Below are 23,681 nucleotides of genomic sequence, written 5' to 3'. Positions count from 1 at the left end.
CTACGGCTCCGTTGAAGCCCCCGTGTTGGTGCAAGGACACGCAGACCCCCGTCCAGACAATCACAACGCCCCGGTGGCACGGCAGCGGGGAGGTCTCGTTCCGTGAGGGGGTGGAGGGAGAGCTGGGGGAGAACGAAAGATGGACTGGAGTGGGGAGAGACAGGAGGCCGGGAGGTCAGCGAGGAGGCTGATGCAGTAATCGAGGCGGGAGAGGACGAGCACTTGGATTAACGTGGTAGTTTAGATGGAGAGAAAAAGGGCCGACGTTAGCGACGTTCGGAGGTGGAACCGACAAGATTCAGCGATAGACTGAACAAATGGGTGAGAGACAGGAACCATCTGCATAGAGACGGTAGTTGAGGCCTTGGGAGTGCTCTGCACCCGGGAAGTGCTCAATAAATACGACTGATTGATTGATCGATCGACCCCTGTCCCAGCAGGGATAGGGAACGACCCAAATTTAGGGCGGCGTCACCACATTCCGCCTCGCAACCAAAATCACCGAGTCAGCCGCCCCAAGCCTCGGATGTGAACTCGTCGATACGCGAAAGGCCAAGCGTGGACCCCGACCCCACCCCTAACCCTAAAATGAGCTCCGCCGTCAGGGCTACCCCCGACCCTCTCCAAGAACCGAGCCCGTCGACGATCGAGCTCTGATTTTTGACCTGATCCACGGACTGATCTCAGTGCTCCTGGATCCCATGTGGCTCCGATTTTAGCCGTGATCCTCTGATAACCCTAACCGTCAGACGACGCTGCCGAGGGCCGGGCCGACGAGCCCTTTCTGGTTTTCCCGCCCGGCGGGGTCACAGCAGGGGTGACTCGCTGCCTATTGGGTAGACTAGACCAAGCTCGTCACGGGCGGGGAGCGTGTCTGCCAATTCTGTCGTACTGTACTCTCCCCAGCGCTCAGTACAGTGCTCTGCTCAGAGTAAGCGCTCAATAAATACCGCTGATCGACTGACTCGGCTCAGCCTCCAGCGGCTCCTACCTTATCCCTGGCCTCGTTCAGCAGGTCTTCCAGCTCGGAGAAGCCGAAACTGGCCACAGTGATGAAATCCCGCATGACGGGAACGAACCTATCCCCGGCTTCCCGTGTCCGGCGCTCCTGGTAATCCAGTTCCTAGAGGAGGAGGAAAAGGGGATGAAGGTTAGAAGGGGATAGAGAGAGCTCTACTCTGAGGGTTCCTACCCCCATCCTCAACCCCCCCCAGCCATGGTCTTCTCCGCCCCCACCGGTTCTGTCGCATTAAGGAACCCATCCCAGGGATCGGGGGAACTCGGGAATCAGAGGGCTTGGGTTCCGGACCTAGATCCTGAAAGGTCCTGGAAGGCCCTGGGGAGCCAGGGATGAGTGGATCAGGGAGTTGGAGATGTAGGGGCTTGGGAGCCACTGATGGGAAGACCGGAGGTCTGGGGCTTCACTTCACTTTAGTCGTATTTATTGAGCGCTCACCGTGTGCAAAACACCGTATTAAGTGCCCGGGAGAGTACAGTACAACAATAGACAGACACATTCCCTGTCCACAAGGAGCTCACGGTCCAGGGGGGCAGAGGGAAGCGGGAGTTGGGGCTGTCGGGACTGGGGGGTTCAATAGGGTGGAGGGCCTGGGTCCCGAAGCCCTGAGATGTGACCCTTGTCAAATGCACAAGCGCTGAGCGTGGTTGGCAAGAGGGTGGGGACTAGGGGGAATAGCAAAGTCCAACCCCGAGCCTGCCCATTTCGGTCACTCTGGGAGGCCCCTGGCAGCCTCCAGCGATCAGAAGGACCAGGAGCGGGGGTATAGTAGCGCCGGGGCATCCCGGACGGTTTCAGACAAACTGAGGAGGGGAGCTGAACTCCCCAGACTGTTCCTGTTGTGGATCGCTGGCCCTCGGGGCTCCAGGCCGAGCCGCTTGCCCAGCCAGGCTCAGGGGTACTCACCGCCTCCACCGCTCGGAGCCCGTTCTTGATGTTGTTTATTTCCTTCTCCAGCTCGGCCAGGCTGCAAGAGAATTGTCGGGCAGGGAGGGGGGAGACAGTGAGGCCGAGGGAGAAGTGCGGCGAGAGGGGCCGCCCTGAGAAGGCAAACCTCCATGGAAGCGGTGCCTAGGCCGGCTGACCCTGCCCCGTCCCAGTTTAAAAACCCCGGGCCGTCGCTACCTCAGTCTCCCCATCTGTAGCATGGGGCTTCATCGCCTGTTCTCCCTCCAGCTTAGACCGTGAGCCTCATGTGGGACAAGGACTCTGACCAGTCTTTTGAATTTGTATTAGTGCTTAGCACGGTGGTTGGCACAAAGTAAGTGCTTAACAAGTCCTACGTTTATCATCGCTATCATTATTGTTAAGCACTTACTACGTGCCAAGTATCGTACGAAGAACCGTGTCAGGCACAAGATAAACAGCTTGGACACAATCCCTGTCCATCATGGGGCTCACAGTCTAAGAAGGAAAGAGCATGAGTATTTTATCCCCCTTTTATAGATGAGGAAACTGAGACGCAGAGAAGTGAAGTGACTTTGCCTAGGTCAGACAGCAGGTAAGTGGTGGAGTCAGGATTAGAACCCAAGCGTCCCTACCTGGCCTTGTGCAGTTTCAGCACTTATATACTTATGTGTACCTTAATTTATTTATATTAATGTCTGTCTTCCCTACCACACTACAAGCTCATAGTGAGCAGGGAATATATCTGTCATAATGTACTCTCCCAAGTACTTAGTACAGTGCTCTACGCACAGTAAGTGCTCAATAAATACGACTATTTCCACCAGGCCATGCTCTGGAAAAGGGAGGATAAACTCTCCAGTGGCTTAGTGGATGAAGCATGGACCTGGGAGTCAGAAGGACCTGGGTTCTAATCTCAACTCCACCACGTGTCTGCTGTGTGACCTTGGGTAAGTCATTTCATTTCTCTGGGCCTCAGTTCCCTCATCTGTAAAATGTGGATTAAGAGTGTGCACTCCATGTGGGACAGGGTTGTATCCAACCTAATTAACTTGCACCTTGCTTGTCTCGTCCTGTGGAGTCATCTCCGACCCATAGCGATGACATGGATACAGCTCTCCCAGAACGCCCCATCTCCGTCTGCAATCGTCCCGGTAGCGGATCCACAGAGTTTTCTTGGTAAAAACATGCCTCCTTGCGTGCATTAAACTTGAGCCTCCACCCTCGACTGTCTCCCATGCCACCGCTGCCCAGCATGGGTGAGTTTTGACTCGTGGCAGATTGCCTTCCACTCGCCAGCCAGGAATGGAACGGGTAGGCCTCTGCTTGACTCTCCCTCCCCTAGCCGAGACAGGTAGAGGACTGGAAACTCTCCAGGTGAGATCCTGAGAGGGAACTTGTATCTACCCCAGAGCAAATCTCCCCACTGCAATTCCCAGGGGCCGGGGAAAATTCCGGCAGGCCTCCACACTCCCGTTCGCTCCTCTCCCTCTCACTGCCTTCTGCCCCCTCCAAATCGGGGTCCGGATGCGTCGGGCCCCCGGACTCACTTGACTTTGGCGGCCTGGGGCAGGTGCTGCAGCTCGGCCTGCACGTTGAGGATGTCGGGGTAGTTCTTCTCGAAGATCATGATCAGGTAATGCAGCAGCGTGATGTTCCTGCGATCGGGGACCCGTCAGAGCGGGCCACCGGTCTGGGGAGGGAGGGAGGGACCAGGGGGGCGGAGGAGGAGGGACAGGAGGACGATCCAAGGGAGAGGAGAGGTCCCCGGACTGGGTGGGGAGAGTGGCCGTACATCCTGAACTGGGATGGAATGGGAAAACTCTGCCCAGAACTGTGCCGGCTCTGGAGGGAGGAGCCGCGGCTGGCTCTGGGCGACTCTCCGGGGACGGCCGACGGGGCGGCGTCACTCTGGAAGGGGAGGAGGAGGAGGAGGCGGAACCCAGAGAGGGTCCGAACCTCGGAGCATGGCGCAGCAGGAGGACAGAGGTCCAGGGAAGTGTGGGGTCAAGGCTGGGGCCGGGTGGGAGGGTCTCACAGGGGGCGGGGCGAGGATCTGGGATGGGGGTGGGGAGGTTGGGGAAGGCCGGACCGGACGGGGTGGGGCCTCCCACCTGTCTATGCTGGACTTGGTGTCGGCAATCTTGTTGAGGCTGGAGACCTTGAACCCGTAGGCACTGCCCCGCTGCCCCTTGTTCATGTAGTTGCCGAAGGCGAGCACCACCTCCAGCAGCTGCTTCAGCCGTTTGCTGCGGGTCAGCTCCTTCGAGGCCAGCAGAATGGCTGCGGGGGAGAGCGGACATCCCCCGGCACCCCAGTGAGGGCCCGATGCGAGGCACCCTTGGAAAACGCCAAACCACCCCCCAACACCTTAATATCCGCCCTGCTGGGGAATTCCCCAAAACGGAGGGCAATTCTATCGTGCTCTCCCACGTGCTTAGTCAGTGCTCACTAAACACCACTGGTCGGTTGATCGCTCCTGCCCCTGGACAAGCTAGCGGCCTCCTACCCCCCGTAGCCATCTCCCCCCCCCCCCCCGCATCCCTCCCTCACCTCACCTTCCACCTTGGGCTTGGACTCCGCCAGACGCTCTGGAAACTTCTTCTTGAAGAAGAGCGCCTGCAGTCGCTGCTGGTAGTGATCGATCCTGCAGGGGAGAGGCGAGGGTCCCCGGGGTCAGCCCCGCCAGGACGGGGGGCACCGAGACTACCCCTAGGGTCTCCCTGACCCAGAGAAATGCAGGCAAGTAGGGGGGAAGCTCTCCTGGGGACGAGGTTGGGAACTGGGGGGGGTGGGCTCAGTGAGGATACCTGGGGAGGAGCATCAGGAAGCGGTGCCGGAAATGTGGGTTGGTGGCTGGGGACAGTTAGGCGGAGAATCGTGGATGGGGCACTGATGGTTTGAACTGTGAGATGGAGGCGGTGATGCGGTGAACAGCGGGATGGGGGTTGGGGACAAAGATGGGGTGAACTGAGGGCTGGGGGATGGCCAGCGATGGGGTGACCAACGGAATACTGCCATGGGAGAAGCTGGGTCAGTGTGGAGGGGTGGGCAAAGCCAGCGATAAAGGCCTGGGGTCTCAGGGAGGACACCTGAGAAAGATCTCTCAAAGCCAGGAGGTCTTCAGTTATCTGGGGCCTCGAGGGGTCACCCAAGAATCCGCCTGGGGGAGATGTCTCGGAGGGCCCCCGGCACCCACCACCCATGGCTATTTCACTCCTCTGGCCCCGCGGCCCTTTCATTCATTCATTCAATCGTATTTATTGAGCGCTTGCCAAGTGCCGAGCACCGTACTGAGCGCTTTCTCCTGTGACCCGGCTTCCTGCCATCATGGCCTCCCATCCCATTCCGCGATCCCAGTTTCTCCTGGGTCCTCCGGGTTCCTTCCCGGTTCCTGCCGTGGTCACCGCCCCCACCCCCCGACCCGGGGGACCCGGGGATCCCGCCCACCTGCTCATTTCATAGAGGAAGCGGTCCGCCCGGGCCATGCGCTCAATCTCGTGCTTGTGTTCCTCCAGCAGATCAACGTCGCTCTTCTCGGGGACGAACTTGAGGAGCTGCGGAATGAGGTGCCCGTGAGAGGGCGGAGGTGGGCCGGGGCCGGGGGCAGGGGGCACTGCGCCTGGCACGGGGGGGGGTGGGCTACCCTGTCTGGATCTCAACCTGATTCCCTCTGGCCGGAGAGCCGCTGCGCTCAGATACGAGACCTGCGCCTTGTAGGGAGGGCCCAGGACGGGACAGGCTGAAAGCAGCAAAGGAAACGGGGGCGGGAGGGATGGAAGGACAGAGACCTGATCTGAAAGAAAAGCACAAGGCTGGCCCCGCGCCCTTTCCCCGCCCTGGACGCCCTCGGCCTGGCTCACTGGCCCTGCACCCCTCGTCCACCCCAGACCCTTAGCTCGGAGCGGGTCATGGTTCCCAGAGGAGACTCAGAGGGGCATCAGGGGACAGAGTGACAGACACACTGGTCAATGTGGCCTGACCTCTCCTGACCAGTAATCCCTGTCAGCACTCAGCCCATCTACCGGTCTCCCTGCTTCGCCCCCTCTATGAAAGCAGCTCATTCATTAATTCAGTCGTATTTATTGAGCATTTTCTGGGTGCAGAGCACTGTACTCATTGCTTGGGAGAGCATAATATAACAATAAAACAGACACATTAAATGCCCACGGTGAGTTTACAGTCTAGCAGGGGGAGGACGGGGGGGGGGGGGCAGCAGGGTAGCGGGGAGCCTCCAGAGACCCCCCCAGACCGGGGAAGGGTGGGGAGGGGAGCAGCGCGCTCTACCTGTTCCAACATGTCTTTGGCCAAGTCCTCTTGCTCATCCATCCTCATCACTGCCCGCCGGATCTCCTCGTTGGACAACTTCAACCTGGCCACGAGATCAGCCTTGTCCACACCCTCCAGCCGGGGTCGCCCCAGAGAGGATGTCCATCCCCCCTCCCCCCCCGGTGAGGAAGCACAGCAGAGATTGGCAGCTCCTTCCCAGAATAATAATAATAATGGTATTTGTTAAGCGCTCTTTGCCAAGCACTGTTCTAAGCGCTGGGCTAGATACAGGGCAATCAGGTCGTCCCACGAGGGGCTCGTGGTTTTAATCCCCATTTTACAGACGAGGTAAGTGAAGCACGGAGAAGTGAAGTGGCTTGCCCAAGGCCACACAGCTGACAAGGGGCGGAGCTGGGATTAGAACCCACATCTTAGACTCCCAAGCCCGTGCTCTATCTATTAAGTCATGCTGTTTCTCTAAGCATCTGCATTCCCCGGTTTGTGGCTCAAGCCAGCCTTGGGCTAGGAGAACGTGAATCCTAGTGTGTGGGGCCGTGGGCAACCTCTGGCGGGAAGGCGGGGGGTTCGAGCGGGGCTTTCCCCACACTATTTAACCACTGTAGTGCCCAACTGCCGCAGGGCGGGGGGAAACGGTGCGCACGGAGACTGAGGATCCTTCAAGGCGACGGCCCCAGACCACCGGTGAAGACGGGCCCACCCGCCCGGACTGGTGAAAAATGCTCGTTCGCCCCTCTCGGACCCAAGCCCTGGGGCTCCGGACACCAACCCCTTGCTTGACCGCTCTCAGCCCCCAGTCCTCCCCTCCCCAAACACACGTGGTGCCAAGCCCACCTGTTCACCGCCCCTTGTGACGCAGGCCACTCCAGCTTCCAGGCCACTCGACCCGCCCTTCCCCTGCTTCCACCTCCGTCCCGGCCACTAGAGCCCTCCACGAACGCCCCCTCCCCGAAAGCAGCGTGGCAAGCAGCGTGGCCTAATGGGAAAATCCTGTTTCCGGGAGTCAGAGGACTTGGGTTCCAATCCCAGTTCGGCCCACTGCTCGGATAAATTGCTTCACTTCTCTGTGCCTCAGTTTCCTCGGTAAAATGGAGATTAAATCCTATTTCCTCCTGCTCAGATGGTGAGCCTCATGTAGGACGGGGACAGTGTCCAACCTTGGACCGTGTCCAGCTCCACCCGTTGCGGAAATCTCCTGTAGTGAAGGGAGACTGTCCTCTAATGAAGCCGTTACGTCCTTCGCCCCTGGTGTCCCGTCTCCCCGTCAGCCTACCGGCTCCTCGGCCAACAGCGGTGGCATCTGGTAAGTGCTCACTTTGCGCCAAGCACTGGGATTGATTAAAGATAATCAGATCGGACACCTTCACTGGCCCACGCGGGGCTCGCGGGCTAAGGCAGATGGAGAATAGCTATTGAATCGCCATTTTGTGGAGGAGGAAACTAAGGCCCAGAGAAGTTAAGTGACTTCTTTAAGGTCACAGAGTAGGAGAGTCGTTGCGGACGGGGAACGTGTCCGTCGTATCGTTGTGCGGAATCTGCCCAGCAGTTAGTATAGTGCTCTACACACCGTAAACGCTCAGTAAATACGTTTGATCGATCGAGAGTGATGGGGCAGGGATTAGAACCCCGATCTCCTGACTCTCAGTCCTAGGCTCTTTCCACTAGCCCACACTGCCTGTGGAAGGCAGGGTCCCTGTCTTCCACTCCCGTGGCCCCTCCCCACAGCGTTCAGTGCGGGGCTTAGCTTACGTCCGGGGTTGCCGGGGGGGGGGGGGGGGGGGGTCTGTCCAGGGTGGGCAGCTCCACCTCTCAGGACCCTCGTGGCTATGCGCAGCGAGGTCAACCTCGGCAGGCCCTAAGCCTCCCGGACGGCCCGGTGACCAGCTCTCGGCAGTCCCGGTGACCAGCTCCCGTCCCGGTGGCCCCAGTGACCAGCTCCCGAAGGCCCCGGCGACAGCTCCCGGTGGCCCCGGTGACAGACTGCCAGCAGCCCCGGTGACCAGCTCCTGAAGACTCCAGTGACCAGCTTCCCGAGGCCCCCGGGAGCAAATCCCAGAGGCCTCGGTGACCAGCTCCCCGTGGCCCCGATCACCAGCTCCCATTCATTCTTTCAATAGTGTTTATTGAGCACTTACTATGTGCAGAGCACTGTACTAAGCAGTGCTGACCACAGCGGTTGTCTCTGAGGAAAGAGCATCCGACCAGCAGAAGGGCAGCCAGGTACGTCTGAGCGCCTGGACGCGTAAGCGACTACGGCAGGGGAACGATGTGGGGGACGGAGGGATGAGGGGAGGGGCAGCAATCCAGACGGGCTCCCACGAACCCGTAGGGTGGGACGAAGCCAGGCCACCGGCACAGCTTGCTTTGCGGCGGGGAATGATCTCAGCCCGAAAGCAGCTCCCGCTGCAGCGGAACAAGCCAGGCTCTATCTGGGAGAACAGCCCTGCTCCTGTGCTGGCATCCCAGGCTGGGAGTGGGGGGCACGCCAGGGTTCTGGGCTGGGGGGAGGGGGTCGAGGATCTGGGGAGGGGTGGGGTCGTGCTGGGGGAGAGGACGGCACCGGGGGTGGCTCCTAGTTTTAGCCCAGCGTGGGGGTCGCCCCGGGGCGTCCCCGGCCCCAGTTGCCCAGCCTTGCGGCCGGACCCTCCCCTGGGAGTCCAGAAGCGTGGGGAGCGTTTGGCCGAAGGCACGGCAGAGAGAGGGAAGCAGAAACAAGTCCGGGAATTGGTCAAGCGGCCCGGGCCCGGGAGAGAAAAAAAGTGCCCGAAGTCCCTGCCCGCCTCTCTCCACCTCTTCCCTCCCCACAGACCACCTGGAGTCCCTGTCCGCCTCTCCCCTCCCCACATTCCACTCGACGTCCCCGCCTGTCCCTTCTCTCCACTCCCCTCCCCCGAGGGCCACCGGATAATAATAATTGGGCTATTCGTTAAGCGCTTACTACGTGCTAAGCCCTGGGGTAGGCGCCGTATAATCGGATCAGTCAGAGGAAGGGAGAACGAGTATTGAATCCCTACTTTACAGATGAGGAAACTGAGGGCCAATAAAGTGAAGCGACTCTCCCGAGGTCACAGAGCAGGCGAGTAGCAGAGGCGGGACTAGAACCCAGGTCTCCAGACTCTCAGTCACCTGCTTCTTCCGCCAGGCCGCAGTGCAGGTGCGGAGCTCCTCGGGCCTGGACTTCTAACGCTTCCCAGAAGGTTGACGTTCTTCCCTCCCGCCACCCGCTAGCTGACCTGGAAGGTCCTTCCGCTAGTGGAAAGAGCCCGGGCTTGGGAGTCGTAGGTCATGGGTTCGAATCCCGGCTCCTCCACTTGTCAGCTGTGCGACTGTGGGCAAGTCACTCACCTTCTCTGTGCCTCAGTTCCCTCATCTGGAAAGTGGGGATGAAGACCGTGAGCCTCACGTGGGACGACCTGATTACCCTTTATCTACCCCAGCGCTTAGAACAGTGCTCTGCGCGTAGCGAGCGCTTAACAATTACCAACGTTATTATTACTATTCCCGGTTCGGTCTCCCTATGGAGTGAGCGGGCTCCTCGAGGGAACCGGAGGTGGAACGGAGGGCGCTTGGGCCGGCTGGGACAGATGGAAGCGCTCGGTGGATTGGCTCCGAGTCACACGGCCCCGCTTCGGTCGGAGGTTGGGGGGAAAGGAGGCTGGCGGGGAAAGGTGGCGGGTCGCGGGGAGCCCACACTTACTTGGAGAGGAGAATGACGCAGTTCTGGGCTCTCCGGCCATCGATGACCGACAGCTCTTTGACCTTGCGGCTGGACAGATACAGGTCTTCTGTCGAGCCCAGCTCCTTCTGAAACCAATCCGGGACGGGGAGTGGTCAGAAACCGGCTCCCGCCGGCCACCACGTCCCCGGCACCACGGGACCTCAGCACCTCGGCCTGGGGGAGACGCCCCCGACCCCTACCGCGGGCGAGGGCATCGATCAGCCAGAAGGAAAGAGGTAGGTGCCGGTGGGGCCCTGATACGGGACGGTCAAAGGCCACCCTGCTTTGGAGGTCCGAAGAGCAGGAGAGACCCCCGGATGGCTAGGCTGGGGGCAGGGGACTGTGGGAAGGCTGAGGAGTTGAGGATCCTGACCAGAGGCTCCTGGCCCTCCTCTTCTCTTCCCTGCCCCGGTTCCGCCCCGACACTCTCCTGGCTGGTCCCGGGGTCAGTCAGACTGGGCTGGGGGAGAGAGGTCGGGGGCCCAGGGCGCTCTAAGCCCCCCGGGCACACTCCCACCACCAGGACCTAGCGTACCCCCGGGGGCCGGGGCCCGATCAGCCAGGGAGAGAACACGGTGGGACCCGAGCGGATGATTTAAAGGAGGAGGGCGCTCCAGCAGGGGCACGGATGTGGAGGGGATCCCCTGCAGTCAGAGCCCGCTGACCCCATCTCCCCACCCCCCAATATCTGAGCACAGCAAGTTCACTCTGCCACGGGCACCGCCCTGTCCGAAGGGCGGCCCCGGCCCGTCATCCCGGGCTTGGCTTTCCCTTCGGCTGTCTGAGGGTTGGCCTCTGGGCGGGACGTTACACCTTGCTGACCCATCCCCCGGCTCCCTTTCTCACCCCCTTCCTGCCCCCCGCTCCCGGCAAGGCCACCACCCACCCGCGAGGGGGAGGAGAGGGGACCGACCCCCTCATCCTCCCGAGGTCCCCGCTTGGGCTGCCGGGATGGGCTGGGGTGGAGGGGCTGGGCCTTGCCCCCAGAGCCCGGGAGGTGACGGTGATGACACCCACCTGCTTGGAGGGGGCGGGGTTGGGTAGTAGGTCCTATGAAGGCAGCGGGCAGCAGGCACAGACGACAGAGAAGGAAACAGGCAATCTGTTAGTGAGATGGGTCGGGGCACTGCGGGCTGGAGTCAGGCCCCTCCCTGCCTGAACCGGGCCTTGGCCAGAGATCTCTGTGCCTCCCTCCTCTCCCCGGGCTCCCCGGTCCTCCCACCTCCACGCTCCACCCTTTCTCTCCGGCGTCCGTCCTCCGAGCACTGAAGGGAGGCCACAGCCCTTAGGCCCCCCCCCCCCCCCCCGTCGCCGGGGAAGGAGCCCCGCTCCGGGCCGGGCCGGGCTCGGTTCGATATTCCGGCAGTGTGGGCCGGGGCTATGGTGGGCCCTGAGGGCAGGAGTGGGATTTTGGTGGGATTTTGGTGGGGTCGCGGGAGGAGATGACCCCTCACCTGGTGTCTCTGATAAGCGGAGAACATTTTTTCAAAGTCTTCCAGGTCTAGCACCTTGAAGGCCCGCAGGTCATCGATGTCATGCCAGATGGTGCCGTGGATCTTCTCCTAAAACCCAAGGGGAACCCCAAACCCGGCAGCTGAGCCGGCGGCAGGTGCCCCGTGACCCTCACACAGAGAGCTCACTTCCACTTGCACTGTCCCCCCTCCCCGACCCGCCCCCTGCTTCCTCCTTGACCTCCTCCTGCCCAGCCCGGCCTGGGCCCCAACCCCGGCCCCACCCAATCAATCATATGTACTGAGTACTTACGGGGTGCAGGGCACTGTATAAAGAGCTTGGGAGAGTACAATACAACAGAATCGGCAGTCGCGATCCCTGCCCACGCAAAGAGTCTTCCCTCGGGTCCCACCCCTGCAGAGGAGGATGCCGGGAACGAAGCACAAGCGTCCGGTCTCCGGAGTGGTCAAGGCCCGCACGTGGCCGTAATGGAGACTAGATCGGTGGATGGATTGGGAATGCCCCCCGGGATTGGCGGCTCTTCGGGGGCAGGGATTGGGGCTTTTAGCTCGGATGTGCTCTCCCAAGCGCTGGGTACCGTGCTCTGCCCACGTTCGGCACTCGATTAAGATCCCCGATGGTTGACTGGTTGGGATCGATCAGATGCAACCAGGCCTGGGGAACAGCACTGGGGTCTGCAAAGGGCTGTGGGACCACCTTCCCCATCGCAATCTGCTTAGAACCTCACCAGGCAGGAAGGGGGCGTCAGGGAATGACCCCCCCCATTCTCAGCCCGGGACACAGAGCTTTTGGAACAACCCACAAACCAGAGAGACACCTACCCTCTTTCCTTCTCGACCTCCTTAAAATTTCAGATTTTTTTACCCCCAAATCCTTTCTCCAACTAGCTCTAGTGATCATGGGCACTGCTTCTCCTGGGGGCCGAGATCATCTCACAGATAACGATGATGATGACGACTGCTAGTTCCATCAGTGAGCATTGAGTGTCTGCGAGGAGAACCCCGCTCTTCTCTGGATGTACCCGGGGTGAGGGGGGCTGAGGTCTTGAGTGACTTTGGATATGGGGGGTCCGGGATGGTTGAGGATCCTCTCCCCCAATCCCAGACGCCTCGTTCATTTCAGAAGGTGCACTGGATTTTGACCCCAGTCCGGCAGGCCGTTTTGTGTACGAGGGAAATTCCATTTACATGCCGTTCGTTCCACGGCATATGTGTGCTCCGAGGTGTCACTGCTGAGAGTGTTTTATGGCTCCCGCCCCCGGTCCTCTCCCTTCAGTGTTCCTTGACCCTGCTCCTCTCCCCCGGGGATCCTTGCTCTAGCTAGGTTAGGATGAACAGCTGTTCTTCATACCCACCGCGGTGAGAGAGATTTCTGTCAGCCCGGAGCGAGCACTCCAAGGAAGTGAGGAATGGACGATATGAAGGAGCATCTCATCCAAGAGGCCTTCCCTGACGAAGCCCTCTTTTCCTTTTCTTCAGCTCCCTTCTGCGTTCCCCTAACTTGCTGTCTTTATTCATCCGCTTACTCCCGGCCCCACAGCACTTATGTACATATTTGTAATTTATTAAATTTATATTGATTTCTATCTCCCCCTCTAGACTGTAGGTGGGCAGGGAATGTGTCTGTTATATTGCTCAATTGTATTCATTCGATCATGTTTATTGAGCACTTACTGTGTGCAAAGCACTGTACCAAGAGCTTGGCAGAGCAGGATGCGCTATAAATGGATACGGCCCCTGCCCGCGGTGAGCTTACGGCCCCGGGGGAGCTTACTCTCCCGAGTGCTTAATGCAGTGCTGTGCACCCAGTAAGCGCTCAATAAATACGACTGACCGACGTGGGTGACCCAGAGAGGTGATGTAAGGAGCCTCCGTATCGGTCGGGAAGACTTTAAGGCCGCCGGCCCGGGGTGGGCCGGAGGCAGAGGGCCGGCCACGCTGACCCCCGAACTCTGTCCGGCTCTGGGGCGGCCTCACTCACCTCGGTCAGCTTGGCCCAGTTGAAGGACTTGAGAGGGTGGGAAGGCTGTGGGACGCACTTCCTCCTTGGCGTGGACCCGCCGCCACCGCCGCAGGAAGAGACGGGTGGGGGCGGCGTGCCGAAGCAGGGGGGCGCCCCCGGAGGAGGAGGGGGTGCCCCGGGCGGCGGGGGAGGGGGAGGCGGGGGCGGGCAGCAGACAAAGGGCAGGGGCGGCGGGGGCGGGGGCAGGTCGCCGGACACGAGGGCGGACGGCAGGGCGGACGGTCCCCCGGGGGGCGGGGGCGGAGGGAAGGAGACGGAGGCGCCCTGCTGGAAGACAAGACCCCAGGAGGACCCTCAGAGATGGCCTTCCCCCGCCCGGTTGTTTCCATCCCCCCTCCCCGCTGCACTCACACGCCCTCAAACCCTGACCCTCTCACACTCTTATGTGCCCAAATGGCCACACCTTCATACCCTGTCACTCTCACACCCTCACACCTTCACCTCTCCCCGCGTAGCCCTCCCGGGCTCTCAGCCACAGCTCAGCTCGCATCAATGGGCACAGTGAGTCGCGGTCAGGGAAATCCTTACAGACACACACAGAGCGAGGCACTGCCAGAGAAAGCCTCACGGCCCCACAGACAGACAGACACGAACACGTACACGGCCAGAACACGTGAGTGAGTGTCCCCTCTCACATCCAGGTGTAGGAAATGTGGGTCAAGCCTAGGTTCCATCCGCTACCCAGATGCTAGTCTGGTCTGGAGGGCCCGGCACCAGCCCAGCCCCGCTGCTGCCATCAGGGTGGGACACGACAGGCCAGGAACAGCAACAGTAACAGAAAAGGGCGTGACAGGAAAGGTACAGGATGAGGAACAGGAACAGGACAGAAAAGGTCAAGAACACGAACGGGATGGAAAAGGTCAGGTCAGGAACAGAAACGGAGCAGCGCAGGACAAGGCCGGAACGGGAATAGGAACAGGAAGAGACCGGGACAGGACAGGTACAGAAACAGGACAGGAAAGGCCAGGAACAAGAAGAGGAGACAGACTAGGACAGGACAGCTATAGGAACAGGATAAGAAAGGCCAAGGGCAGAAACAGGAACGGGAACAGGATAGGAAAGGTACAGAAAGTGGAACAGGAACAGGTCAGAAAAGGACAGGAACAGGAAAAAGAAACAAACTAGGGCAGGACAAGTAGAGGAACGTGACAGGAAAGGCCAAGGACAGGAACCGGAACAGGCCAGAACGAGACAGAGCAGACCAGAAAGAGGAACGGGTCCCGCAAGGACAAGGACAGGCCAGAAGAGGAAGAGGAGAAGCTAGAGCGGTCAAGAAACGGGAACGGGTCACGCCAGGAACAGGAACGGAGCGGAACAGACCAGACCAGAGCAGGCCTGGCCAGAGTAGTGGGGATTGGGGGAGGCCCGGCTCGTACCGAGAACTCACTGAGTTGAGCTACCAGCTCAGCCATGTGCTCCCGGGCCTGCCTCAGCTCCAGGGACTCCCGCTGGAGTTTGTCCTTCATCTTGTTCAGCGTCTTCATCATCTCGTCCTTCTCCTGCGTCTTGGTCTCGCACTCACGCTCCTTCCTCTCTAGGCGGCTGGCCAGCTCCGTGTGCTCTGGGGGCGAGGTGATGGGGGTGGGGGTGGGGTGTCACTACTGAGGATAAGCGGGGGGTGTTGCCGGGCTAGGGAGGATCCCCCCCCCCCCCAAAAAAAAAACAGGTGACGCTTACAGGGCAGGGGTCCCGGCCAACCCTCCCTACAGGAAAGACTGGGAGACCTGAGATTTGTCCTCGTCTGCTAGTCTAATCAAGCCCAGTCCCGGAGAGCGGCGTGGCCTAGAGGAAACAGCCTTGGCCTGGAAGTCAGAGGCCCTGGGTTCTAATCGTGACTCAGCCAAGGAGCCTGTTGGGTGACCCAGGGCGGGTCCCGTCACTTCTTTAGTTTCTCAGTTTCTCATCTGTAAAATGGGAATTCGAGACTTGTTCTTCCTCCCTCTTAGACGGTGAGCCTTGAGGGGCATGGGGACGGTGTCGGATCGGATTACATGCTATTCACTTAGCACTTAACAAATGTCACAATCTTTATTAGTATAGCTTCTGATCTGCTGGGTGACCCGGGGACAGTCGCTTGAACACAGGGCGCCTCAGTTTACCCTCTGGGCAATGAGGTAAGTCATTTCCGACCCTTCTGGCCTCCCAGAGTGGATGTGAGGACAGAAAAGAAAGGGATGTGAAAACATTCTGGGCGAGGAAAGTTCAGAACACCTGCCGTCCCCTTCTCCCCGTCAAATCCAGGGTGGAACCTTGAAATATTTCTTGGAATTTAAATGTAAGGAGGGGCAACAGGTGGCTTCTTTAAGCCCCGCTGATTGATTTCCCTTGTGTTCGCTGCCTGATTTCTTCAATCCAGATAGATGATCTAAGAGAAGCAGCATGGCCTAGTGGGTAGAGTATAGAACTGGGAGTCAGAAGGATCTGGGATCTAATCCTAGTTCCGCCCCTTGTCTGCTGGGTGACCTTGAGCAAGTCGCTTCACTTCTCTGCGCCTCAGTTACCTCAACTGTAAAATGGGGATTAAGACGGTGAGTGCTGTGTGGGACAGGGACTGTGTCCAAACTGATTAGCTGGTATCTACCCCAGCGCTTAGAACGGTGCTTGGTGCATAGGAAGCGTTTAACGGATGCCATCGTTGATCTAATAGCGAGCAACTGCCCATCCTCGCACGCCCACTTATACGCCCCGTCCTGCCCCCCCAAACCTCCGTGAACACACTCCTCCTGGCCCACATAAAAGTAGATTCTTGCACGCACCGACACGTACTTATACACGGACAAACGCGGACCCGTGGCCCCTCACCTTTGCGGAACTTCTCGGCCTGCTCCCTCCACTGCTTTACCTCATTCTCGTTTACCAGCCTGGAAGACACAACCGATGATCTGGGTCTGCCCCGTCCCCGCCCCCCTGGTCCGCGCCCCCGCCTCACCGGGACGGCAGGCCACGAGGCAGTCTACCGACAACTGACCCGCTTCCGGGGCCGGGACAGGGACCTTGTGTTCCCCCCTCGACTCTCTCCCCGGCCTCCCGTTGGAGGGAGAAGCAGAAATGGAGAAACATTCCCAGGGTGCGGGGTAGGGGAAGTCAGTGGGATCTCATGGGCTGGGAAATGAGAGCACTCGGACTGATCTTTGAGGAGGGTGAAGAGCTCGTTGTGGGCAGGGATTGTCACTCTTTATTGTTGTGATGTAGTTTCCCAAGCGCTTAGTACAGTGCTCTGTACACAGTAAGCACTTAATAAATAGGATTGAATGACAATGAATGAGCGAGTAGAGGAGGCTGGGGAGGAGGGGGCAGAAACAGCGCGTGACTAGGATAGCTGTGGTTACAAACCTCCCTCTGGGTGGGCAAGTGAGACCCTCCGTCCCTCCGTCCCCCACCCACAAACCCCCCTCTCTGAGGCCTGAACTGTCACCTCAGGCTCATCAGCTTGGAACCGCCTCCTCGTTCCTTTCCACACTCTCCCCTCCTTTCCATCCCTTCAGCAGCCTGGTGTGAGACCACCTCCTCTTGGAAGCCTCCCCAGAATCCCCAACCTCCCACCCCCCTCCTCACCAGTTAAGCCTTTCCTGATCCCTTCCCTCCTGTGGCTCCTGAATCTCCGGAGAACAAACTGACCGGGCAGTAGCCTTCATCCCCTTTCAGACCGAGAGCTCCTCCGGGACAAGGACCGGCTCAGCCCACGAGCCCTCGAGGCCTAGTGGATCGAGCCCGGGACCTGGCAAGGACCTGGGTTCTAATCCCGGGCCCGCCACGTGTCTGCTGTGTGACCTTGGGCGAATCACGTCACTGGGCCTCAGTTCCCTCATCTGTAAAATGGGGATTAAGACTGCGAGGCCTATGTGGGACAGGGACTGTGTCCAACTCGACTGTCTTGTATCTACCCCAGTATTTAGAACTGTGCTGGCACATAGTAAGGGCTTAACAAATACCACAATTATTATTACTACCCCAGGCACCCAGAGGAGGAGGCCTCAGTGCCCTCGGCGTTCTCGGGACTAGGTGAGTGGTCGTCCGCCGGGCTCGGGAGCGCAGCCCGACCCCAGGGGGACGTCAGGGGGAGGGAAGGATGGAGCCGGGGCCACTCACATCTTGATGATGTTTTTGACGTTGAAGTTCTCCAGCGGGGCCAGGTCGGGATCGACTCCCTTCTCGTCCTGCAGGACGATCTGCTGCAGGATCCGATCCAGAAGCTGCCACTGATGGAGGCTGCCCCCGTTCCGTCTATCTGTGGCCCGAGCAGACGGGGGCGGTGCTGGGGGCCTCTCCCCGGGACCACCTCCAGCCCCGCTCACGGGTCCGACGGCTCCTCCCCGCCCCCCCCGCCCCCAGTTCTCCTGGGAATGGACCCCGAGGATGGGACGGAAAGAGGGAGACAAAAAAGGCGAAGCAGCGTGGTCTAGTGGAAGGAGCGTGGCTCTTGGAGTCAGGGGACCTGGGTTCTGCCACTTGTCTGCCGAGTGACCGTGGGCAAGTCACTTTGCTTCTCCGGGCCTCAGTGACCTCCTCTGTAGAATGGGGATTTACACTGTGAGCCCCAAGTGAAACAGGGACCGTCTCCAGCCCGATTAACTTGCATTTACCCCAGCGACTAGAAATGAATCTATCGATCGGATATATTGAGCGCTTACTGTGTGCGGCGCACTCGACTAAGCGCTTGGGAAAGTACAATATACCAGAGTTGGTAGAAACGTTTCCTGCCCACAGTGAGCTTGTGGTCGAGGGGAGTCCCCGGCACAAAATAACGATAATAACAATAATGATGATGGTACTTGTTAAGCGCTCATTAGGCGCCAAGCACTCTTCTAAGTTCTGGAGTAGATACAAGCCAATCAGGTTGGACACAGTCCCTGTCCGAAATGGGGCTCACGGTCTAAGAAGGAGGGAATAGGATTGAATCCCCACTTTACAGATAAGTAACCGAGGCCCGGGAGCCAGGAGGGCCTGGGTTCTAATTCCGTCTCTGCCGTTTGTCTGCTGTGGGACCTTGGGCAAGTCATTTCACAGCTCTGTGCCTCAGTTCCCTCCTCTGTAAAATGGGGATTAAGACTGTGAGCCCCATATGGGACCGGAACTGCGTCCAACCCAATTATCTCGTATCTTCCCCGGCGCTTAGAACAGTTCCCGGAACGTAGTAAGTGCTTAACAAATATCAGGACCGTTATTATTATTATTATTGTTACCGATTGGCCGATTTATTAGGTCTCCTTGCCTGGCTGAGAAATCTCCCGAGATGGACAGGCCAAAGCCGCTTGCTCTTGGGGCTCTGACGGCCCTCCTGGTGACCTGCTCCTTCGGCGGTTCCGTCCAATTACCCGTCCCTAGCGGGTGCGTGAGGAGAGGAACGGAGGAGGGGAGGAGAGAAGAGGCGGAAGGACTCACAGGGCATCTGCAGGCAGTGCTGGAGGACAGAGAGCAGGTAAGGGTAGCCTTCCGTGTGTTTCAACTTCTTCTTGATCAACTCAAACATCTGCGAGGCACTCTTGGTGTCAACGTGAACCTGGTGGGGACGGGGTTGTGGATGGGAGGGATTGGCGGGGGTCACGCATTCGATCGTATTTACCGAGTGCTCACGGCGTGCAAAGCACTGTACTAAGCACCCGGGAGAGTACGACAGAACCGCAGACGCATTCCCAGCCCACAGCGAGCTCACAGCCTGGAGTTGTTTTATTATTTATCAGTATTATTTATAGAGCCCCGACTCTGGGCGGAGCTCTGCGCTAAGCGCGCGGGCTCTCTGGAATGCCCTCCTTCTTCGTGTCTGACAATGACTCTCCCCCACTTCCAAGCCTTATTGAAGGCACACCTCTTCCAAGAGGCCTTCCCTGACTAAGCCCTCCTTTCTCCCGCTCCCCTCTGCAACATCCCAACTTACTCCTTTTATTCCCCATCCACCCTGCCCCACCCCCTCAGCATTTTTGTACCTATCCATAATTTATTTATATCAACGTCTGTCTCCTCCTCTAGACCGTGAGCTCACTTTGGGCAAGGGATGTGTCCGTCGTATCGTTCCTTCCTTCGATAGTATTTATTAAGCGGTTACTATGTGCGGAGAACTGTACTATTGTTGCGTTGTGCTCTCCCAAGCGTGTAATACAGTGCCCTGCTCATAGTAAGTGTTCAGAAAATATGATCCAAGCTAGTCTCCCCCCTGGAGTGGCCTCTTCTCCTGCTCTTAGCCGGGCCCTTCCCCTGCTCCCCAAGACCCCAGGGTCCTAAGTCCAAGGAGCCGGGGGAGTTGGGCTCTGTGTGATATCTTTCGAGCCGCTGGACTGCACCCCAAGAGCCCGCCTCGTCCCCCCACCCTAGACTCTCCCGGGAAACCGACTGACCACATCGAACCGCTTGGCCAGCTCCAGGTCATCCTCGTTCCGGATCATCTCGAAGAAATCCAAGTGCCTGGAGAGGGAAGCGGCAGTCCACCCTCAGCCTCCCTCCGCACCTGCTCCCTGGGGGGCGAGGGGCAGCCTGGGGCCGGACCTCCCTCCCCCCCGGCCGCTGGCCCGACCCAAGTCTACGTGGCTGTCCTGTCCTTCCTCTTCACCATCAGCCGTCGGTCCCTTCAGAGCAGGGACCCTGGCAGCCCCTTCCGCGTTCCTACCTCCGGGATGGACACTGGGGGCATTGACGGGCAGGGGGTCGACTGCTTCTCCACAAAAAGGACAAGGGAGAGGGTTGGGGCTGACCCTGCTGTCTGGGGTCAAAGAAGATTTCTAGCCCGGGGTCCTGGATCTGGGGGGTACTGGTTGTGGGGCACTGAGGCACTGACCAGGTGGGTTACTGGAGTCTGGACCGCTGGGGAATTGTGATGTGGGACATTGGGGCAGCACAATCCTGGTGGACTGGGGTGCTGAGATTAATAGTAATAGTTATGCTACTTGTTAAGCACGTACTGTGTGCCAAGCACTGTTCTAAGCGCCGGGGTAGATACAAGTCATTCGGGTTGGACACGGTCCCTGTCCCACATGGGGCTCACACTCTTAATCCCCATTTTACAGGTGAGGGGACTGAGGTCCAGAGAAGTGAAGCGTCTTGCCCAGGTCACACAGCAGACACGTGGCAGAGCCAGGATTAGAATGCAGGTAATTCTGACTCCCAGACCCAAGACGCCCAGGGCCGGTCACTGAAGGATTGGGGTGGGGGCTGGGAAGATACAATTTTGGGAAGTGGGGCACTGGGATTATGGTCAGCTTTTAGACTGTGAGCCCATCGTTGGGCAGGGATTGTCTCTATCTGTTGCGGAAATGTACATTCCAAGGGCTTAGTACAGTGCTCTGCACACAGTAAGTAAGCAGAGCACTGTACTAAGCCCTGAATAAATACGATTGAATCAATGAATTGGGGTGCTGAGGTGGGACACTGGGACACTGGACCACCTGGACAGTGGAATGCCAGGGGACCTGGACAGTGGGGACCTGGGACGCTGAGGCATCCAGTGGGGAAGCTCACCGATCCAGGGTGGCATTTTCATGCCCCCGCAGCTTGTCGATGACGGGCTGGATGCCCAGCATGAGGAATTCATACCGCAGATGCAGCCGGAACTCCAGGTTGTCCTGGGATGGATGAGAGGCACGAGGGTCAGGAGAGGCTCCCACTCCACGCGGGGATGCCGCCCCCCCGCCCCCATCCAATTCAGTTTCCAATCCACCACTGTCCAGTGCCCGGCCCCCTTCAGCCTAATCACCTCCACGACTCCCGCCAGCCCCCGGCCCCCCGGCCTCCTCTCTGTCCCCGGCCGGGGCCCCTCACCTCCCCGGCGCCGGCGTTGAGGACAGCGTTGATGAAGGACATGATGGCCGTCTTGAGGTTGACTTCGTCCCTGTAGCGGCCCATGCTGCGGTCCAGCTCGTTCAGCAAGGTCTGGGGGCACAGAGGGGGGAGCGGGTTTGGTGGGGCCGAGACCACCGCGGCCTCCATCCCGTGGGCCGTCGGTCTGCCCACTCTCTGGCCTCGGCCACGCCGTGGCCGGAGCATGGGGGTGAATGCCGGACTCTCAGGAGGAGGGGCGGAGAGGAGGTGAACGGGACCGGGGGAAAGTCTGAACGGGGAGAAATGGCTGGAAAATGGGACTCACGGGGAAGGGGGTCTTGACCTGCCTGAAGGCAGAGGGATGGATGAGATGACCTCTCAAGGTCCATCCCAGTCTCACGGTTGATTGGTGACTGAGGGAAGGCAGATCGAGAACAAAAGAGAAGCCGTGTGGCTTAGTGAAAAGAGCGCGAGCACGAGAGTCAGAAGTCATGGGTTCTAATCCCAGCTCCGCCACTTGTCTGCTATGTGATCTTGGGTAAGCTCAAGCAAACTCCTCTGGGCCTCAGTTACCTCATCTGTAAAATGGCGATTAAGACTGTGAGCCCCATGTGGGACGACCTGATGATTACCTTGCATCCTCCCCAGCACTTAGAACAGTGCTTGCCATATAGTGAGCGCTTAACAAATACCATAATTATTATTCTTTATATTAAATGCCCTGAAGTCCTCAAAGAGAGAATCTGTCCTTTCTCTTTCCTCTGTCCCTCCCTGTAGCATTTTGCCCACAGCGGATGACCCGGTCAGAGATGAGGGACAGAGACAGATTGACCAACTGATTTATTTCCTTGTGCAAAGTCCCACTTTCCTTCCTCCCACTATAAATCATTTGGCAGGGCGTTCCATTAGATTACAGAACCCTTGAAGTCAGGAACGAGATCTTTCACCGCGACTGTAAACACGCCCTAGCGGTTAAACGCTCAGCACAATGCTCAGGGCACACTGGTCACTCGGTAAATACCAGTGATTGATTGGTTAATCGATCGATTGGCTCTTGGTGGAAAGAACACGGTCCCGGGAGTCAGAGGATTTGGACTCTAATCCCGGCCCTGCCGCTTACCTGTTGGGATACCCTGGGAAAGTCATTTCACTTCTCTGTTCCCTCGCCTGCAAAAGGAGGACTCAATACCCGTGCTACTTAGAATGTGAGCCCCGTGTGGTACCTAATTGCCTTGCTTAGTACCCAGTGCTTAGTACAGTGCTTGGCACACAGCAAGTGCTCAACAGATGAGATCGGTTGTTGGATCGAATTATATATGTATACATATATATTGAGAGAGAGAGAGAGAAAGGACTAGAGCAGGGAAAAGTCAATAGAAAAAGGTTTTAGGAAAGAAAATGGGATGGACTTTGGCAATTTACAGTCTCACTGTGGATTTTTCCTTTTCCCCGGGAGCAGATATGGTTGTGGAGTTTGGAGAGGTCTTAAGCCCCCGCCTTCTGCCAGCACCCAACCCAAGAATGCCGCTGCTCTCGTGAGGAAAGTACGCTCGACCCTCAGCAGATGAATTGTCCACTCTGTGGACCCTCCGTGACAACATTTCCAAACTCTCATCAGCTTTGAGCCTGCCTTTCCTTCAGACCCCTCTCACACTACGTCACCCACAGTCCACCACAGTAGGTCTGTAATGCTGTGGTCTGAAAAACTGTCTCTCGGGGCTTGAAGAGGACTCGCTGACAGAGGGACTTTACCCATGAGTGTGTGGCTGATAAGACCAGGGTGTGACAGACAATCCCTTCCACACACTTAAAGCTCGCTCCTCTCGGTGTTATCACATCTGCTGCGAGCAAGACCAGGTTCCGCTTTCGGGTTTTGTCTCTCGGTGTCATAGCCGTCTTGTTTTTTATTTAATGATACCTGTTAAGCGCTTGTCTTGCCTTAGGCCGAGTCGTTTCCGACCCATCGCGACGCCACGGAGGCATCTCTCCCAGAACGCCCCGCTCTCCATCTGCAACCGTTCTGGTAGTGGATCCAGAGGGTTTTCTTGGTAAAAATCCAGAAGCGGTTTACCACTGCCTCCTTCCGGGCAGTAAACTGGAGTTTCCGCCCTCGACTCTCTCCCGCTGCCCAGACGCGTGAGTTTTGACTTGTCGCAGATTGCCTGCCACTCTCTAGCCACCGCCAAGCTAGGATTGGAATGGATATGCCTCAGCTTGACTCTCCTTCCCCTAGTCGGGACTGGTAAAGGCCTGGAAATTCTCCCAGTGCGGTCTTGAGAGCAGGTTAAATGCTTACTCTGTGGGAAACAGCGTTCTAAGCGCTGGGGGAGATGACAACGGAAGCCTCCGCTTGAGATGGAATCCCAGTTTTAATTTTCCAGGATAGACCACCCACCACTGCCACTGCTGCTTATTAATTAATTAAATAACTCCGGTCTCTGCCAAGTGCTTACTCTGTGTCAAGTACCGTACTAAGTGCCGGGGTAGATACCAGCTAATCAGGTTAGA

At 58.5% G+C, this 23,681-nt stretch overlaps 1 protein-coding gene and 1 long non-coding RNA gene across 5 annotated transcripts in view; one reads left to right on the top strand and one right to left on the bottom strand.

The window, feature by feature from the left end:
* The window catches only part of DAAM2 (dishevelled associated activator of morphogenesis 2), a 95,562-nt gene that overhangs the window by 5,020 nt on the left and 66,861 nt on the right, over window positions 1-23,681 (bottom strand). For 2 of the 4 annotated variants that reach the window (XM_029047338.2, XM_029047340.2), the window contains 18 exons: window positions 21,174-21,284; window positions 20,874-20,977; window positions 19,757-19,823; window positions 18,807-18,924; window positions 17,514-17,652; window positions 16,227-16,285; window positions 14,801-14,985; window positions 13,383-13,691; window positions 11,384-11,491; window positions 10,947-10,979; window positions 9,909-10,015; window positions 6,212-6,296; window positions 5,375-5,481; window positions 4,483-4,571; window positions 4,039-4,207; window positions 3,475-3,582; window positions 1,925-1,985; window positions 992-1,123 (listed from right to left, as the gene is read on the bottom strand). In XM_029047338.2, coding sequence (XP_028903171.1) covers window positions 992-1,123; window positions 1,925-1,985; window positions 3,475-3,582; window positions 4,039-4,207; window positions 4,483-4,571; window positions 5,375-5,481; window positions 6,212-6,296; window positions 9,909-10,015; window positions 10,947-10,979; window positions 11,384-11,491; window positions 13,383-13,691; window positions 14,801-14,985; window positions 16,227-16,285; window positions 17,514-17,652; window positions 18,807-18,924; window positions 19,757-19,823; window positions 20,874-20,977; window positions 21,174-21,284 — 2,091 coding nt within the window. The remainder of the gene's footprint in view (window positions 1-991; window positions 1,124-1,924; window positions 1,986-3,474; window positions 3,583-4,038; window positions 4,208-4,482; window positions 4,572-5,374; window positions 5,482-6,211; window positions 6,297-9,908; window positions 10,016-10,946; window positions 10,980-11,383; window positions 11,492-13,382; window positions 13,692-14,800; window positions 14,986-16,226; window positions 16,286-17,513; window positions 17,653-18,806; window positions 18,925-19,756; window positions 19,824-20,873; window positions 20,978-21,173; window positions 21,285-23,681) is intronic. The other 2 variants (XM_039914768.1, XM_029047339.2) reach the window with 2 other exon arrangements.
* Window positions 7,337-9,495, top strand: LOC114805684. The gene is made up of 3 exons (XR_003753712.1): window positions 7,337-7,514; window positions 8,329-8,431; window positions 9,354-9,495. It is a non-coding gene; the product is annotated as an uncharacterized LOC114805684 (long non-coding RNA).

This window comes from Ornithorhynchus anatinus, chromosome 19 (assembly GCF_004115215.2).
Source record: "Ornithorhynchus anatinus isolate Pmale09 chromosome 19, mOrnAna1.pri.v4, whole genome shotgun sequence".
In the NCBI taxonomy this organism is placed as follows: domain Eukaryota; kingdom Metazoa; phylum Chordata; class Mammalia; order Monotremata; family Ornithorhynchidae; genus Ornithorhynchus; species Ornithorhynchus anatinus.
This window is presented reverse-complemented; position numbering and strand designations above follow the sequence as displayed.